Source organism: Emiliania huxleyi (assembly GCF_000372725.1).
Source record: "Emiliania huxleyi CCMP1516 unplaced genomic scaffold EMIHUscaffold_4, whole genome shotgun sequence".
NCBI classification, from domain to species: domain Eukaryota; phylum Haptophyta; order Isochrysidales; family Noelaerhabdaceae; genus Emiliania; species Emiliania huxleyi.
This window is the reverse complement of record NW_005198966.1, coordinates 89095-104755: the sequence shown is the minus strand read 5'-3', so window position 1 is coordinate 104755 and position 15661 is coordinate 89095. Positions and strand designations below refer to the sequence as shown.

General features: G+C 67.1%; 4 protein-coding genes across 4 annotated transcripts in view; 1 reads left to right on the top strand and 3 right to left on the bottom strand.

The window, feature by feature from the left end:
* EMIHUDRAFT_432226 (hypothetical protein) overlaps positions 1-554 on the bottom strand; it is a 2471-nt gene extending 1917 nt beyond the window's left edge. The window contains exon 1 of the mRNA XM_005770313.1: positions 212-554. The gene's annotated coding sequence lies outside the window, so the exon portion shown is untranslated. The remainder of the gene's footprint in view (positions 1-211) is intronic.
* A 7569-nt stretch (positions 555-8123) lies between these two features.
* Positions 8124-9900, bottom strand: EMIHUDRAFT_195917 (hypothetical protein; the record flags this gene model as incomplete). The annotated part of the gene is made up of 4 exons (XM_005770312.1): positions 8124-8333; positions 8473-9249; positions 9337-9450; positions 9595-9900. 4 exons carry the CDS (start codon positions 9898-9900, stop codon positions 8124-8126), a joined length of 1407 nt encoding a protein of 468 aa, XP_005770369.1.
* A 1684-nt stretch (positions 9901-11584) lies between these two features.
* On the bottom strand, positions 11585-12592 carry EMIHUDRAFT_95786 (hypothetical protein; the record flags this gene model as incomplete). Its single annotated transcript, XM_005770311.1, has 1 exon — positions 11585-12592. The coding sequence occupies one exon, from the start codon at positions 12590-12592 to the stop codon at positions 11585-11587; it is 1008 nt and encodes a 335-aa protein (XP_005770368.1).
* A 554-nt stretch (positions 12593-13146) lies between these two features.
* Positions 13147-14468, top strand: EMIHUDRAFT_432224 (hypothetical protein). The gene is made up of 2 exons (XM_005770310.1): positions 13147-13459; positions 13577-14468. Exons 1-2 carry the CDS (start codon positions 13201-13203, stop codon positions 14005-14007), a joined length of 690 nt encoding a protein of 229 aa, XP_005770367.1. The 5' UTR covers positions 13147-13200; the 3' UTR covers positions 14008-14468.
* The last annotated feature ends 1193 nt before the right edge of the window (positions 14469-15661 follow it).

The window sequence follows — 15661 nt, the reverse complement described above, 5'->3', positions numbered from 1 at the left end:
AAGGGGTAGGGGAATCAGACCCCCCCCCCCCGCCCCCCGCGCTTTCGCTCTCGCTCTCGCTTTCAGCTTTTCTGCCCCCCCCCCACCCCCCCCCTCTGCCCCCACCCCCCCCCCCACCCCCCCAGCCTCAAATCTCAACCTCAACCTCAACCTCAACCTCCCTCCTCCAGCGACCGCATCTCGGCGACATCTCGGCGATACCGTGCGCGACCTTGGCGCGGTGGTGCCGCAGAAGCCACGCCTCGTCCGAAGGCGTGAAGGCCGGGTACGCGCCGCGGGGTGCGGAGCTGTCTGAGGCCGCCTTTGGTCGCTCCACGGCGCACTCCTGCCCGTCAAGACTCACGCGACCCTGCAGCAGAAGCTGCTCCGCCTGACTCTCGCTTCGGCAGCACGCCCGCACGAGGTGGAGAGGATTTTGCTTCTCGGACGGGCCGGACGTGCGCCGGAAGCGGGTGACCGTCTCGACGCCGAGGAGAGCACACAGCTGGGCGTCGGTGAGGTGGAGAGGCACGCTGCGGAGAACGACGTCGATCGTCATGGGTTCTTTCTCCTCGTGCAATCGGTGGCGTGACGTGTACGAGGAAAGTCTCGGCTTTGGATTCACGCCCCGGCGGGGGTGATATTGGATGGGCACCCCGGGCCGCGCGAGAGAGGGGGCTGTATCTCCCGCGATGTGTCGCGGACAAACCCAAGTAGACGCCCGGTCGGGCGGGGGGGTGGTACGCTGGGGCGAGGTGTTAAATGTTATTGCTAAAAGCTCTCTCTCTGTCTCTCTTCTCGCGCCGCGCCTTGGCTCGGCGTGCGGAGTCACCCTCGCGATGCGGCGCTGAGCGACTCATTGCAAGGTTGCGGGCGCGGCGCATCGCCTCCCGCTCGTCGGTCTTGTCCATAGCATGCCATTCCGCCCGTGCGGCCTCGAGCTCCGCGCCCTCGAGGCAGCCAGCAATGCGCCATGGCGGCAGTCTGGGGAAGACGTGCATTCGGCCGCGGCCTGGGTCCCCAGGCACGATGGGGACGGCCTTTCGGCGCGGCCGGGACGGGCACGCGCCGTTGCAACGCCGGGGGGAAAAATCCAGAGGCGGTGGGGCCGGAAACTTGGAGTCCGCTACCCGCTTGCGGAGCCTGCGGAGGTGGCGGGTTCTTTCCTCCTCATCCATCTCGTCCATCTCCCGATTGTCTGGCGTCTGAACCTTCTGAGAGGCGAGCGCGAGCCCGTTGTTCAGCCTGCACGCGTGCACCCCGCGGATGGGCCCGCGCATGTCAACATAAACGCACGCGAGCGGAGAGAAGGGCCGGGTGACGGTTGAGGAGGACGTTTTGAGAGATAAACCCGGTCTTTTGTACTGAGAACTCGTACGCTCGGGCCCACGCGTAGTGGCGCTGGCTGTCGGTTCAGACCGGCTTCCTCATTCCGAGACACGGCAGCGGTGGGGTGGGGTGGGAGAGGGAGGGGGGCGGCGCACATCCGCGCGTGGTGGCGGGTTCTTCCCTCCTCATCCATCTCGTCCATCTCCAGTTGTCCTCCACCGGGCTGCATCGCGGAGCCATCGCGGGGAGCCAGCGGCGGCGAACCGAGCAGCATGGGCGGCGTGTCATTCTGCAGTCGATCGCCGCCGAGCGGCATAGCGGCGCCGTCGCGGTCGCGGGCGGCGCCGTCGCGGGTAGCCAGAGGCGGAGGGACGGCGGGAGAGGGCGGTGGCGCGAGCGGTGATGATGATATGTGGCCATTGGCCGCCGCCGCGTCCTCTTTGCGAGCGCTCTCGGCTTCCGTCCCTTTTTACGCTTGTCCCCCCCCTTGCTCGTGTGTCTGAGCTTTCTGCGGACCAGGCCACACGCGATCGGCAGTCTACTTGGGTTTGTCGAGAAAAAAGAATTGAAAAAATACAACTCTAAGAAAAAAGAATTTTACAATGCCTGCACAACAAGGTGGGCGACGGCTAGCGCACCACAGGCATTCGAAAAAAAGACGAAAAAGGCGTTAGTGTACCCCGACCCGACCCGATTCCCCCCCCCGCCCCGCCCCGCCCCCCCCACCGGACTAACCCGCGAGCCGCTCCCGGCTCCGCCCCCGCCCAACCCCCACCCGCGCCTGTGCCTGCCACGACCCGCGCCGCCTCCTCCATTATGGAAGGCGTCGGCACCGGGGTTCCCTTCGGGTATGTCGTGACAGCCGACGACGGGATCACCACTGGTGTGTCGTCCTCTTCATCGTCGTCTTCCCCGGCTGCCTCCCGTTCTCTACGTTCTGTGTGAACTTTCCTCCATGCCTTAAACATACGCCCTATCCACCCTTATTATTCTCCCGTTCCTCCGCCCGTGCCTTTGTCTTGTCGTTGTTCCGTACCCATGTCCGTAAAGCGACCGAGGCTGCATTCCCCACTATCTGTAGTTCCCTCACCTCTCCTGCGAGCTCCTTTCTCTTTCTTTCGGGCATGGAGTCTGTTAGTGCGGGTAGGGTGCAGGCGATCACAGGCGCTATTTCGTCGTACTCTTCTTCTGCGAGCGCTCCAAATTTAGACCCTATCGCCTTTAAGGAGGCTCGTGCCCTCGCGCGTCTCAGGAATGTGGCTGTGTCTTTCGAGTCGGGTGCCGCCCGTTCGACTCTTGCCGTCGCCCTCGCCGCATGTTTGTCAAGCTCCCGCATGTGAATCCGCGTGCCGCTACTTTGTTGCCAGCGCAGCTGCCGCTCAGTATGTGCGCCAGCGACGCCTGTGGTGGCGCACTGTCTTCATGTTTCCAATCGTCCCAGTCCCTCCTTTCCCCGTTTCTCCTCCTTGCCTCGCGCGCCTCTTTTGCAGCCTCATCCCTAGCTGCCTTGCACGCTCTGCATCCCCAAAACGCACTCCTCGTTGCGGGGCCTCTCACTCCCCGTTGCTCTGGCGACTGTGCACAGTGGGCAAAGTCAGGCTGCAACAGGGCAGCACGATGGTGGTGCCCTGCTGCAGCCTGACCTGACATGCACAGGGCGAACAGAGACACTACTATCGTCCGGCGCTCGTCGTCGAATCTGGGCCAACTTCGACCGCCGCCACAGCTCGCCACGGAGCACGCAGCGACAAAATGTTGAATGTACAGAAGTTGAGGCTGGTCGAGAGGCAGAGGCTGCCGTGCGAGCCGGCAGCAGGCTGGCTCCGTGGCGACTCGGCGACTTTTATGGGCTTCTGTGTTCATAGTACTGTCGGCCGCCAGAAAACACGCCTGCGTGGATCGCGTCACACCAATCCTCGCTACCCAACGCGGCCAAAGGATATCCACCTCGAGAACCTCGAGAGAGAGTTCATAGTACCGTGTATTACCGTCGGGTACTTATTTTAAGAGCAGGTAAACAGCAATAGATCCGGGTGTAGTGCCGGATCAGTTCCTGGAGCCAGGGGGACCGATTCGCGCTTGCCAAGGGACCAATTGCTCCGGCAGAGGGCTTGCGACCCGTGGCAGGGTGGCGAGCGGAGGCAGCCCGTCGGTGGGCGAGCCAAACTCTGGCGGAGGCAGCCCGCTCACCCCCAGGCGCCCCTCGAACCGGAGGGTGGTCTGCCGCCGCTGCGCGGTCGGCGCGCCGAGCGCGGGAGACATATGTCATATCAGGTTCGCGCCACAGGTGGGGGGACCGATTCTCAGCAAGTTTGGCAGCGCGGGCAGTGTGAAGGATCGATTGCTGTACAACGAGGGACCGATTCCGTGAGGGCTGGGTATCGATTAGGCCGCTTGAGGGCCGGATCTATTGCTGTTTACCTGCTCTTAAAATAAGTACCCGACGGTACGGACTATATAGTTACCCACATTGGAGTAGTGCCCCGCCCTCAACTTGTTCGATCTCTCACTCTCCTCTGGCTTGTGTTCTGGCAAGCCGACGGCATGGACGAGGGCGCTAGGATGCAGGAGGCAGCCAGCAGTGGCACCGACGAGCTCAATCTCGTTCGCGAATGCCCTGAGCTGCTGACCGGAGACGGTGTGCCAGACGGCCTTGCTGGGGAGCAGCCGGTGGGCGTCAAGCTTGCTGTTGCCGAGTCGCTGCCAGAGGGCTGCCTCGGGAGAGTAGGAGCTGCTTCCCTGGACGAACCAGCACCGACCCTGAGCGCTGCTGTCGTGCCCACTCCTCTCAGTCCTCGCAGCACCAGCTCCGCGAGCGCCGACGACCGTGTCCCGCCTCTCACCGCCGAGGAGGCGGAGACGCTCATCGTGGCCATCGAGCAGCTGAGGAGCGCACTGGAGACTCGGACGATCTCGTGTCACGGCTGGACGATCTCGTACGTGCTGCGCAAGCCGTCCACTGGGGAGGGCAGCAAGGCGAACAAGAAGAGGGGCCACTCAGTGCGGGGAGACCTGGTGATGATCGACCCGCGGGACGGCGAGAAGCTCTTCTCGCTGCCGGCCGTAAAGCGCAAGCTCGGGCTCGTCGCGGTGGAGCAGCCGCGCTTCGCCGACGCCTCCGCGCGTGGTGGCGGCGGACGCGCGGGTGGCGGCGGCGGTGTGGACGACGCGGCGCACGAGGCCGCGCTGCTGCGCCGCGTGGAGGAGGGGCGCAGCGAGTGCTTCGCGTTCGCGGGCGACGGCGCGTGCTACCGCGCGCGGCTGCTCGGCGTGCGCGCGCGCTCGCCGCGCTTCCTCGTCGAGCTCGTCGCCACGCTCGGCGGCAAGGCGCACTCCGCCGCGCTACCGCCCGACCGCCGGCAGCACCTGCACGCGCACGCAATCAGCCTCGAGCCGCCGCCGCCGCCGCCGCCGCCGCCGCCGCGGCCGCCAGCGACGACAGCAACGGCGGCGGCGGCGGAGGCGGCCTCCGCGGCCTCCGCGGCCTCCGCGTCCTCCGCGTCCGCGTCCACCAGGCCGCGCGGCGGGCGGCCGGAGGGTGGTGGTGGTGGTGCGGCGATGTGGCCGGAGGCGCGCATCGACGGAGCGCTCTTCCGCGGCGCGGCGGCGCTCGGCTGGCGCGTGGCCGAGCGCGGCGGCGCGCACTACCGCTACTTCTCGCCGAGCGGCGCCGTCTTCGGCAGCCGCGCGGCGGCGCGCGCCGCGGCCGGCGTGGTGGTGGGCGGCGGCGGCTCGGCGTGGCTCGTGGTGCCCACGGAGAGCGCCGCGTCGCCGAGCGGCGGCGCAGCCGCCAAGCCAAGGCTCGGCGAGGCGTACCAGGCGGAGCTGCCGCCGCTCTCGGTGCCGTCGGTGCGCGCGCCGCCCGCGCCGCCACCGCTGTGCTTGTGCCGCCTGCCGGCGACGTGGCTGCGCGGCCGCTGGTGGTGCGCCGCCGCCGCGAGCGACGACGACGACGACGTCGGCGGCGCGCGCAGCGGCAACGGCAGCGGCTTCGGCGGCGGCGGCTGGCTTTAGCAGGAGCGGCCGCCGCCGCTGCCGCGCACGCCGCTGTGCGAGTGCGGGAGGGCGTGCACGTGGGTGCGCCGCGACGCGCTCGCTGCCGGCGGCTGGTGGCGTTGTGCAAAGCCGCGCGCGGCTGGAGGGTGTGACGCGCAGTGGGTGCCCGACCGCGCGGCGGTGGCGGCGGCGGCGGCGGAGCAGGCGGCGGCGGAGCAGGCGGCGGAGCCGGAGCGCGTGAGCCGGTCGGAGGTGCAGGCCTACCTCGCCGCGCAGGCAAGCGAAAAAAAAAGAACCCTCTCTTCACCACCACCCTCTCTTCACCACTACCCTCTCTTCACCACTACCACCATGCTCGTCACCGCCACCACCACCCCGCCACCACCACCACCACCCTCCTCGTCGGTGCGCGGCCGAAGGTGTGCGTCGACCTCACCGCCGCCGCGCACGCCGAAGTGTGGCCCACCCGCGCGACGGCCGAGGCGATCGCTGACGCCGCCGAGGGCGTTGACCATTACGAGGGCGCCGACTCGATCGTCTGTCTCACGTGCGGCTCTGGCGAGGACGATGAGCTGATGCTGCTCTGCGACGGCGACGGCTGCGACGGCGCGTACCACACGTACTGCCTCGCCGCGCCGCTCGCACGCGTGCCCGACGGCGAGTGGTACTGCGCCGCGTGCGAGCCGGCGGCGTCGCCCGCACCGGCGGCGAAGAGGGCGGCCTCGCCCGCGCCCAAGGAGGCGGCGGCAGCTGCCAAGCGACAGCGGGCCGCGAGCCCTCTGGCCGCTGCCGCCGCCGCCGCTCCGCCGCCACCGTCGCTCGAGCCGACGTCGGCACGCGGCGCGGAGGTGGAGCGCGGGCCCACGCCGGTGAAGGGCCTCTTCGCCGCGGCAGCGGCGCCGGCGGGCGCCAGGCGGCCAGCGCCCGCCGCCGTCGACGACTGCGGCGTGTGCGCGCACTGCGTCGACAAGCCGCGCTTCGGCGGGCCGGGCGTCAAGCGCAAGGCGTGCCTCGCGCGCTCCGCCGCCGCCGCCGCTGACGGCAGCACGGCCGCCAGGCGGCCAGCGCCCGCCGCCGCTGACGGCAGCACGGCCGCCAGGCGGCCAGCGCCCGCCGCCGCTGACGGCAGCACGGCCGCCAGGCGGCCAGCGCCCGCCGCCGCTGACGGCAGCACGGCCGCCAGGCGGCCAGCGCCCGCCGCCGTCGACGACTGCGGCGTGTGCGCGCACTGCGTCGACAAGCCGCGCTTCGGCGGGCCGGGCGTCAAGCGCAAGGCGTGCCTCGCGCGCTCCGCCGCCGCCGCCGCTGACGGCAGCACGGGCACCATGCGCCGCGCGAGTGCAGCCGCTGACGGCAAGCCGGTTGGCAAGGCGGCGCCGCCCGCCCGCGGCGGCGCGGCGCACCACAGCGAGGCGGTGAGCGCGAGTGCGCCGCCGCCGCTCAGCCTGGCGGCGTCGGCGTTAGGTGCGACGCACGCGGCGGTGGCGGAGGGCGGCGTCGCGGCGGGCGACTACGTCGGTGCGCACTTTGTGGTCGGCGGGCTGGAGCACCCCACTACGACCGAGGGACCATGTGGAAGACGGCTAGTGCTAGTCCCCCATCGGGAGGACGACCCCGGCTAGTCGCCGATCACACCCACAAAGAACCCTGCACAAACATCGCACGGGCGGGGACCTGTTCCTTTTACCCATCTCACAGTAGATGCGCCACTTGGAGCACTTGGAGTGCGGTCGCTGACCTCAAGTTTCTTTTTTCTTTATTTACGACCCGAGGTAACCGCCGGGCCGATATACGTTGGTTATATGGCCTCGACCTCTCAAGCTGCGGCAGCCGCGTCGCAGGAGATCGGCGAGGCGCTGGCTGAGCGCGTCACAGCGCTGGCGGGCGACAACCAGGCGGAAAGCGTGACAGTCGACGCCTGCTGCGGCGTGGCGGACGAGGGCTTCCGACGGGGAGCCCACGAGCTGGCTTTTGCGGTGATCCGTGCGAGTGTTCACAAGCATGGCATCCAAAGCGCCAAGCTCTGCCGCCGCTACTACTTCCTGCTGGACACGGTGGTCAAGGCGCGCATGTCGGCAAAGAGGAAGCCAGACGGGCCGCCCAAGATGCTCTACTTGCGCGAGCTGCTGGGGCGGGTGCCGGAGGTGCTCTTTGAACAGCTTGCGCTACTGGGCGGCGCCGAGGGGGTCAAGGCGGGGGGGCGAGTAGTGCTGATAAGGGAGCGCTGCGTGATGGTGATCGGGCTCTCGCTGCTAGAGTATCAGCTGCTACTCGAGAATCGGGCAGGCACAAAGATGGAGGTGGGGGCAGGCGATAAGATGGAGGTGCAGATGATCTCGGGGTTGGAGGAGGCGGTGGGTTTCGGTCTCTCGCAGAGCGATGGCATGTCGGACCTGAGCTGGAACGCATGGGCGCTCAAGCTGTGCGAGGCTGAGGAGGGCACGCCCCAGCTTCGCGGCAAGTGCCTGCTGCAGCGCACGGTGCTGCTGCTGGCGCAAAACAGCTTCCAGAAAGCCATCGACAGCAGCGGCGAGGTGATGCGGAACTTGCCGGCCAACAAACACGCGGCCGCGCTGAACGCCACCGCGCTGCACAAGTTCGGGCGCAAAAAGGAGGCGTCGTCCGCGGTGACCGAGCTGATCGGCGCGATCCCGCGGTCGGAGGACGTGCAGACGAGGCTGGGTCCACCTTGAGCTGCGAAAGCAGGACAAGCGCCTCGTGCCGCCCCTCGATCACCTGGGGTCATGCATACACGTCATCCGTAGGCTCGGCACCCTCGCCCACCCGTTTTGAGCCTGGCGATGGCGCAGCGATCCAGGCTACATCTCGGCTACACCCCCCGCCTTGAGCCGGGCGGTGGCATTATGCTCGCGGCCCTCCGCCTCCGCCAGCGTCTCCCGCGCCTCGCGCAAATGCCGGCCCATGGTGTGCAGCTGCGCCTCCAGCTCGCGGTTCCACGCCGTCATCGCCCGCGCCTCCTCGTCTTGCTGCGCATAGTGCTCCCTCTCGATGGCGTGCCGCTGCCGCTCCTGCGGGCGGTGAGGCCTGCGGTGTGAGGCCTGCGGTGTGGCTCCAGGCCTTGATGGCGCGCCGCGCGCCTGGGACAGCTCCCGGTCGATCGCCTCTCGGACCTCCTCCGCGTGCACCTATGGCGCAAACTCGTCTCACTGGCAGCTGCGTCGCGCGCGCTGCTTTCCGGGCCCCGTCTGCGCTCACCACTCGGTCATTCATCGCGTCCTGCCCCGCCACGACACGGGCGGCCGCCGCCTCCGCCTCCGCCATCCGCTCACGGGTCTTCCGGATAATCATGCGCGAGAGCACCGACACCATCTTGTTCTTCTCCGTGTGCTCGATCGCCTCGTCGCGGTCTCGCTCGGCGTACTCGAGGCGCGCCTCCAGCTCGTGCACCCGCTCCACCGCGCGCGACTCGCCCTCGACTGCCGCGTCCAGCCTCTCGCCCAGCAGCCGGTACCGCTCCTCCTCCTCCCGCAGCCGCAGCTCCGCCCGCTCCGCTCTCCTCGTCGCATCCACGAGCGCCTCCCTCGTGGCGCGGTCCACCTCGAGCTGCCTCCGGTCCCACTTGGCGACGCCGTGCTCGTGCTGTAGCTTGAGCGCCTCGTGATCTCTCTCCACCTCGGCCAGCCGCCTGCGGTACGCCTCCTCGCGCCCCTCGCTGAGGAGGCGCTCCGCCTGCAGGTTCGTCACCTTGGACTCCAGCCGCCTCACCTCCGCGGGGGCGCCGCTGATCAGGCGGCGGAGGTCCTCGCAGGCGGCGGCGGAAGCCTTGAGCTCCTCGCGCGTCGCGCGGTGCTCGATGCCCGCGCGGTCGAGCTGCTGCTGCAGCCCCACCACTTCGGCCGTTAGCTCCTGCCGCGCCGCCGCCGCCTCGGCGTCCGCCTCGGCGCTTTGCCGCGCCGCCTCGCCCAGCCGCTCGAGGGCGCGCGCCTGCTCACGTTGAGACGAGTGACGAGCGTGTGTGCAATGCAGCCGGTGTCCCGGCCCGAGAGGGCGCGCCTCGGCGAGCTGCGCGACGTGGCGCTCCTGCGCGAGCTGTTGCAGCTGCGCCTCATGCGATCGCACCGCTGCCCGGTATTCCGCATCGAGGCTGTGGATCTGAGGGCGGAGGGCAATGTATGTGAGGCTTCCCTAGCCACAGCGGCAGCATCTTGGCTACCTCGGTTGACGGGAGCAAGCGCGTGGTGATCGGGCAGGCGTGACGATCGGGTCTCAATCGGCAATGCGCGAGATGCGGGTCGCGCGCGGTGTGCATGCGTGGCGGGAGCGTGAGACCTGAGAGCGGAGCCCGCCCGAGAGAGCGATTGCTCCCGCTCCCGGCTTGAGGCTGCCACCGCCGCCCGGCTCGTCGACTCCGCCCACCGCCTCAAGCTTGCGCTCGAGGAAGAAGATCTGCTGCTGCAGATTCGCCACGTACTCCACTGGCACTCGCGCCACCGAGCCACCGCGTGCAGTGCCGCCGACACCCGGCCGCCTGGCAGATGCAGGCTTGGTGCCAGGGGATGGGGGGCGCTTGTCCTGGTCGATGCTGACGCGCGACGGCTTGAGGGCGAGCCGCTCCTGGTTGCGCGGGTGGTGCATACACAGCCGACGCGGTGCGGCTCTGAATTACGGGACGCACAGCGCAGGGGGCCAACGCCTCCGCCGGGGTTTGAAGGCGACGGGCGGAGATCTTTTGCTTTTCTGTTGTAGGTGCGGACAAATTCTTTTTCTCGCTTGTATATGTCCACCCCACCGCGCCGCCGCTCGCGCCGCCTCGCCCCCGCCTCCACCGCTGCGCCCTCTCCAGACACGCCGCCGCCCGCCCGCCTCCTCGACCTCCCCACGGAGCTCCTCGTGCGCGCCCTCTCTCGCTGCGACCCCGCCGACATCTCTCGCGTCGCGGCCGTCTCGCTGCTCTTCCACGGCTCGCTTGCGGTGGAGGCCATCCGCTTGTGGGCGCAAGAGCGCGGCTTCGAGCTGCCGGCGCTGCCAGAGGGCGAGGGCTGCGCCGTGCGGTGGCTGTGCTTTGCGGCGCTGCTGCGCAAGTCCAACCCGCCGGCGAGGCGTGCAGCAGGCATGCACCACAGCCTCTTCATTGACGGCGAGGGGCGGCTCTCGTCGTGCGGCTCTGCGCCGGTTCACGTCCCAGGCATCCTCGGCCACGGCGAGGGCGTGACGCAGCTCAACACGCCGACCCGACTCTCTTCTACTTCGCTGGGTGGCGAGCGCGCTGTGAGCGTGGCAGCTGGCGCCGGGCACAGCCTCGCCCTCGCCGCTGACGGCGCTATCTGGAGCTGGGGCTCTGGAGACGACGGCCGATTAGGCCACGGCGAGGGAGTGACGCGGCTCAACACGCCGACCCGCCTTCCGTCGACGCTGGGCGGCGAGCGCGCTGTGAGCGTGTCGGCTGGAACATGGCACAACCTCGCCCTCACCGGCAGCGGCACTGTCTGGAGCTGGGGCTCTGGAGACGACGGCCGGTTGGGCCACGGCGACGCGCAAACCGAGTGGCAGCCAAAGAAGATCGAGGCGTTGGCTGGCCAGCGCGTCGTCGCTGTGTCGGCTGGGCTGTACCACAGCCTCGCCCTCACCACCGACGGAGCCGTTTGGAGCTGGGGCCATGGAGCCTATGGCCGGCTGGGCCACGGCGGCGCGCAGGACCAGGTGCTGCCGAAGAAGGTCGATGCCTTTGCTGGCCAGCATGTCGTCGCGGTTTCGGCTGGATGGTACCACAGCCTCGCCCTCACCGCCGGCGGAGCCGTCTGGAGCTGGGGCCATGGAGGGCGAGGCCAGCTAGGCCACGGCGACCACCAGCGCCAGCTGCTGCCCAAGAAGGTCGAGGCCTTCACTGGCCAGCGTGTCGTGGCTGTGTCGGCGGGAGGCGACCACAACCTCGCCATCACCGCCGACGGCGCTGTCTGGAGCTGGGGCTACGGACACCAAGGCAGGTTGGGCCACGGCAACCAGCAGCACCAGCTGCTGCCAAAGAAGATCGAGGCCTTTGCTGGGCGGCGCGTCGTCGCTGTGTCGGCTGGAACCCGCCACAGCCTCGCCCTCACCGCCGACGGCGCTGTCTTTTCCTGGGGCCAGGGCGGCGATGGCTGCCTAGGCCACAGGGAGGACCTGTCGAACCAGCTGCGGCCCAAGAAGATGGAGGTGTGGGCGCAGGAGTTGTAGTAAATAAATAAATAAAACGGGCAAACTCTGAGACGAGATGGGATTTAGGGACATGTGTCCCCGCCCTGCACGATCTTGGTGTGAGGGATCTTCAATCCGTGTCCCCTCACCCCTCGTCACAACCCGACACGGAAGAGCGGCAAGAGTTGGGGCTGCGGCTACGGCTGCGGCTATGAGAGGGGCCGGGGTCGCGGGAGAGCCGCTGCGCCGCGTGGACGCGCCTACACCGCTCTTGCTCCGCTCGCCACCTCTCGCAAAGGTCCAAAGCCATAGCCACCACCTCCTCCGGCAAGTCCTTTCGCCGTATCTCGCCGTCCCTCCACGCCTGGAAGAGCTCGTCGTCATAGCCGTATTGCATCACAGCCTGCTGAACTGCGTCGTGTACGACCCCTGCCGTCCTATCCTGCGCCTCAGCGTCGGAAAAGTCGAACTCGGAGTCATACTCGGAAGCAGGCACAGACGGCCGCGGTGATTTGGCAGGCGGCGAGGAGGGGGAGGGGGAGCGCGGCGGTGCGCGCTCGTGGCTCCCGCTGGTGCCAGAAGGGCCAGCGCCCAGCGCGCTCAGCCTGTTCTTGTTCACCTTGGGAGAGGGGGGTGGGGGTCCACCTCCCTTGGGTGCGGGCTGGCGGTCAGGCTTGCGCTTGACCGCCTTGCCCGGCGGCTTGCGGCCAGGGTTCCTCATGGTGAACCTGTCCGGCATGCCGCCCTTCCCAACCCTGGTCCACCCCTCGGGCGACTCGTTGGGCTGGGGTTGCTGCACCTGTTGGTGCTGCGGGTGTGCCTGCGGTGCTGCGGCCGGAGCTGCAGCGGCGGCAGGCGGTGCTGCGGGCGGTGCCGCGGCGGAGGTGGCAGCAGGCACAGGCTGCGGTGGGGCACTGCCCTCCTTGGCCTGCTGCCGCTCCCTGTCCCTCTCCCACTGGGACTGGGGCTGGACAATGAACTGCTTGCCCATGGGCGTCGGGTTGACGCTGAAGCTCCACCAGTTGCGCTCCACGGCGAGCTGCGAGAGGATGCGAATCATCGCCTCGTCTTGCGGCGCCACCGCCTCTCCTGTGGCTTGCGCGCACAGTTTGAGCCTGGCCGCAACGGACGGGCCATCGCGAGCGTCGGCCATGGCCCCGTTTCGCCGTTTTGTAAAGTTTTTGTAGGAGTTGTAGTGTGTTGTCACGTTTTTTTTCTTTTCCACAACAGCGCGCGTTGGCGCGCGCTCGCTGGCTCTAGCGGTATGCCTAGTACAGGCGGCTTTTTTTTTGAGAGCGCCCTTCGTTGTTAATAATACCAATGGTCCCTGGTAGCCGCGCACCTGGTGGCGATGCCGCGGGCGATGCGGCGATGGCGCTAAGAGGTTCCTCTTATCCGCGCCTCCCCCGCAAGGCGCGCGATACACACATAGCAGTCACTCGCACACACACGCCGCCGCCCTACCGCCCCGCCCAGGCGGGAAAGATATTAAAGTTTTTTTTCGGGAGCGGCAGGGTTCGGACTTTTTGCGGGGTATGGTATGGATATGGTACCATCGCGCAACCCACCTCGAGACCATACTCCCCCCGCCTGCTGACAGACCCAGCCTCCCGGCTGCCGCCTCGGGCGGGCAGGACCATACCCCCCCACCCTTTGGGCCGCGGCAATGCGCCATACCCCACACCGAAAAATGTTGGAACCCAGTGGCGCGACGGAGCGGCGCGCTTGGGAGAAGACAGCTCGCTACTCACAGCCCGCCCGATGGGACTTTTCTCCACCTTTGGTCTCACGTTTTCGGCCACCGGATATGCTGGCGTGATCAAGGGGCTGGCCTTGTTCCCATTACTGCTACCCGCGGCGCACTTTGCGGCTTACACATTCGTCACAAGTCCGGTCTCTGACTCTGTGCTCGATGCCTTGCCGGTGCCGGTAGCCAAGGTGCCTGCGCTGGTCGCGTTTCTCCTCGTTGCGCTGGCCGCCGGCTCCGGCCTCGTCGCCATCGTCGCAATCAACCTCCTCGGTACGCGTGCATCACCCGAACCGGCTGCCGTTGCGCCCACAGCTTAGCGTCCCTGCCGTTTGCGCCCAGAGCGTTCGTGCCGCTGGCGCCCAGCCGTTAGCCACCACTGCCTGACAGGCGGCCACTACGACAACCACACGCCGCGCGTGCTCAAGGGGCCGGCGCTGTCCGAGGAGCTGCCCGCCGTCTACCGGCTCCAGTGCGCGCACAACAACAGCATCGAGTGCCTCGCGTACGTGACGCCCGCCTTTTGGATGGCGTCGGCGCACGAGCTACCGCCGCCCCTCTGCGCGAAGCTCTCCCTCTTCCTCCTCGCTGCGCGAGTCGCCTACATTGCGGCGCGAGATACAGCCGAGATACAACCGACAACCGAGATGCAGCCGAGATACGGGCCGCACGCCGCCGCCCTGAACGAGGGCGCGTGCCCCGCGGCGCCCGCCTCCCCTCCTGTGCGACACGCGCCGCCTCCCAGCGACACCAACGACGCGCCTCCCGCAAGACAGCCAGACGCGCCCGCTGTGCCTGCTGCAGTCGGCCCCGGTGTGTGAAGAGTGCGTAAAGAGGCAGGCAGGAGAGCCAGACGCGCCCGCAGTCCTGCTGCGTGATGCCTGCTCGAGCCCCCCACCGCCTCCACCACACGTACAACATGACCCGTCCTCCTTCTCGTCGTCGTTTTTCCGTCGCCCCGGCAGGCGTACGTGGTCAACGAGGACTTTCTCCGCACGGCCTTCTTCGTCTGCGGCATCGCGAGCATCGTCGAGCTGTGCGTTGGGAGCCTCTTCCCGGAGACTCTCACCAGATATGGCTATCCCTAGCCGCCGCTGCCACCGCCGCCGTGCAGTGCATAGCTAGCGCGCCTGCCCGCCCCTGCCAACATTCTCCAGAATGCTGACGGCCTCGCCCCTGATCCCGCCCAACGCGCTGACGCGCTCCGGGATGTTCTCGCACTCGCCGTGCCCAGTGTTGTGCGAGGGAGCTTTGTTGTGAAATTCTGAGCTACTGAGCTGCCGCCTCCCAAGCCTGAGGCGCAGCTCCGAAGAGCAGCCGCCCCGGCGCCAGCGGGGAGAGCGCGCGTGAACGCGTCGGAGGTGTCTCTGATGATTGAGATTGTGCGGCCGCGCGCTCTACAACTTTGCAGTGTTCACGCTTTTTGTTCGGTAAAAGTCGTCTTCCGGAAAAGGCTGTCTCCCGATACCCTAGCTCTACTCTAACTACTACAAATTTGCAATAGTTCTCTAAACCTGCGACCGGCGCAGCTCTAGACTAGTTGCAAAAAGTCTGCCGCCTAAAACTGCGAAAATGCTGTCACGGCCAGCTGCAGCTCGGCACTATCTACTCACTTTTAGACGTAGAGCACCCACTTTTTAAGCGTTCCGCGCACACACAAGGTCCGCCTGCGTGCGCCGGCAGCTTCTCAAGGCCAGTGCGCGAAAAACGACGGAGGAGATGCATCCTAGCTGTCGCCACCGAAGGCGACTCGACGTCGCTGAGATCGGAGATCAAGCCACACCAGAAAAGAAGGCCACGTAGCCCGCTGTCCTCATCCCATCCCTCGTTTTTGTCTTTCTTTTGGCCCGACACGAGAGCCACATACAGGTATCATACACTGAAAACCACCCTCAAAACCACATACACTAAACGTGTTTGTTGTACTCTCTCTCTCTCTCTTGTTGTAAAATTCTGAAAGGTCTCATCGCGGCGGCCAGCATTTTTTCTTAATTTTCCATCTCTCTCTCTCTCTCTCTCTCTCTCTCTCTCTCTCTCTCTCTCTCTCTCTCTCTCTCTCTCTCTCTCTCTCTCTCTCTAAGTGTGCGTACTTTTAGTTTACTGGGTGTGTGAGCTCTGTGTCCTGATTTGCCAACAAGATACTCGAGTACTGACTTAGGGTGAAAAAGGAGAGGGAGGCGCGATTTCTAGGCCCTTGGGGGCCCTACAGTACTCGAGTACCACTCAGCGCAGTCGGAGAAGCCGGTGAACGAATCCTCGGAGAGGATGGGGCACAGTCATCACTGCCGCGCTCACTGGGTTCGAGATCTCTCTCTCTCTCTCTCTCTCTCTCTCTCTCTCTCTCTCTCTCTCTCTCTCTCTCTCTCTCTCTCTCTCTCTCTCTCTCTCTCTCTCTCTCTCTCTCTCTCTCTCTCTCTCTCTCTCTCTCTCTCTCTCTCTCTCTCTCTCTCTCTCTCTCTCTCTCTCTCTCTCTCT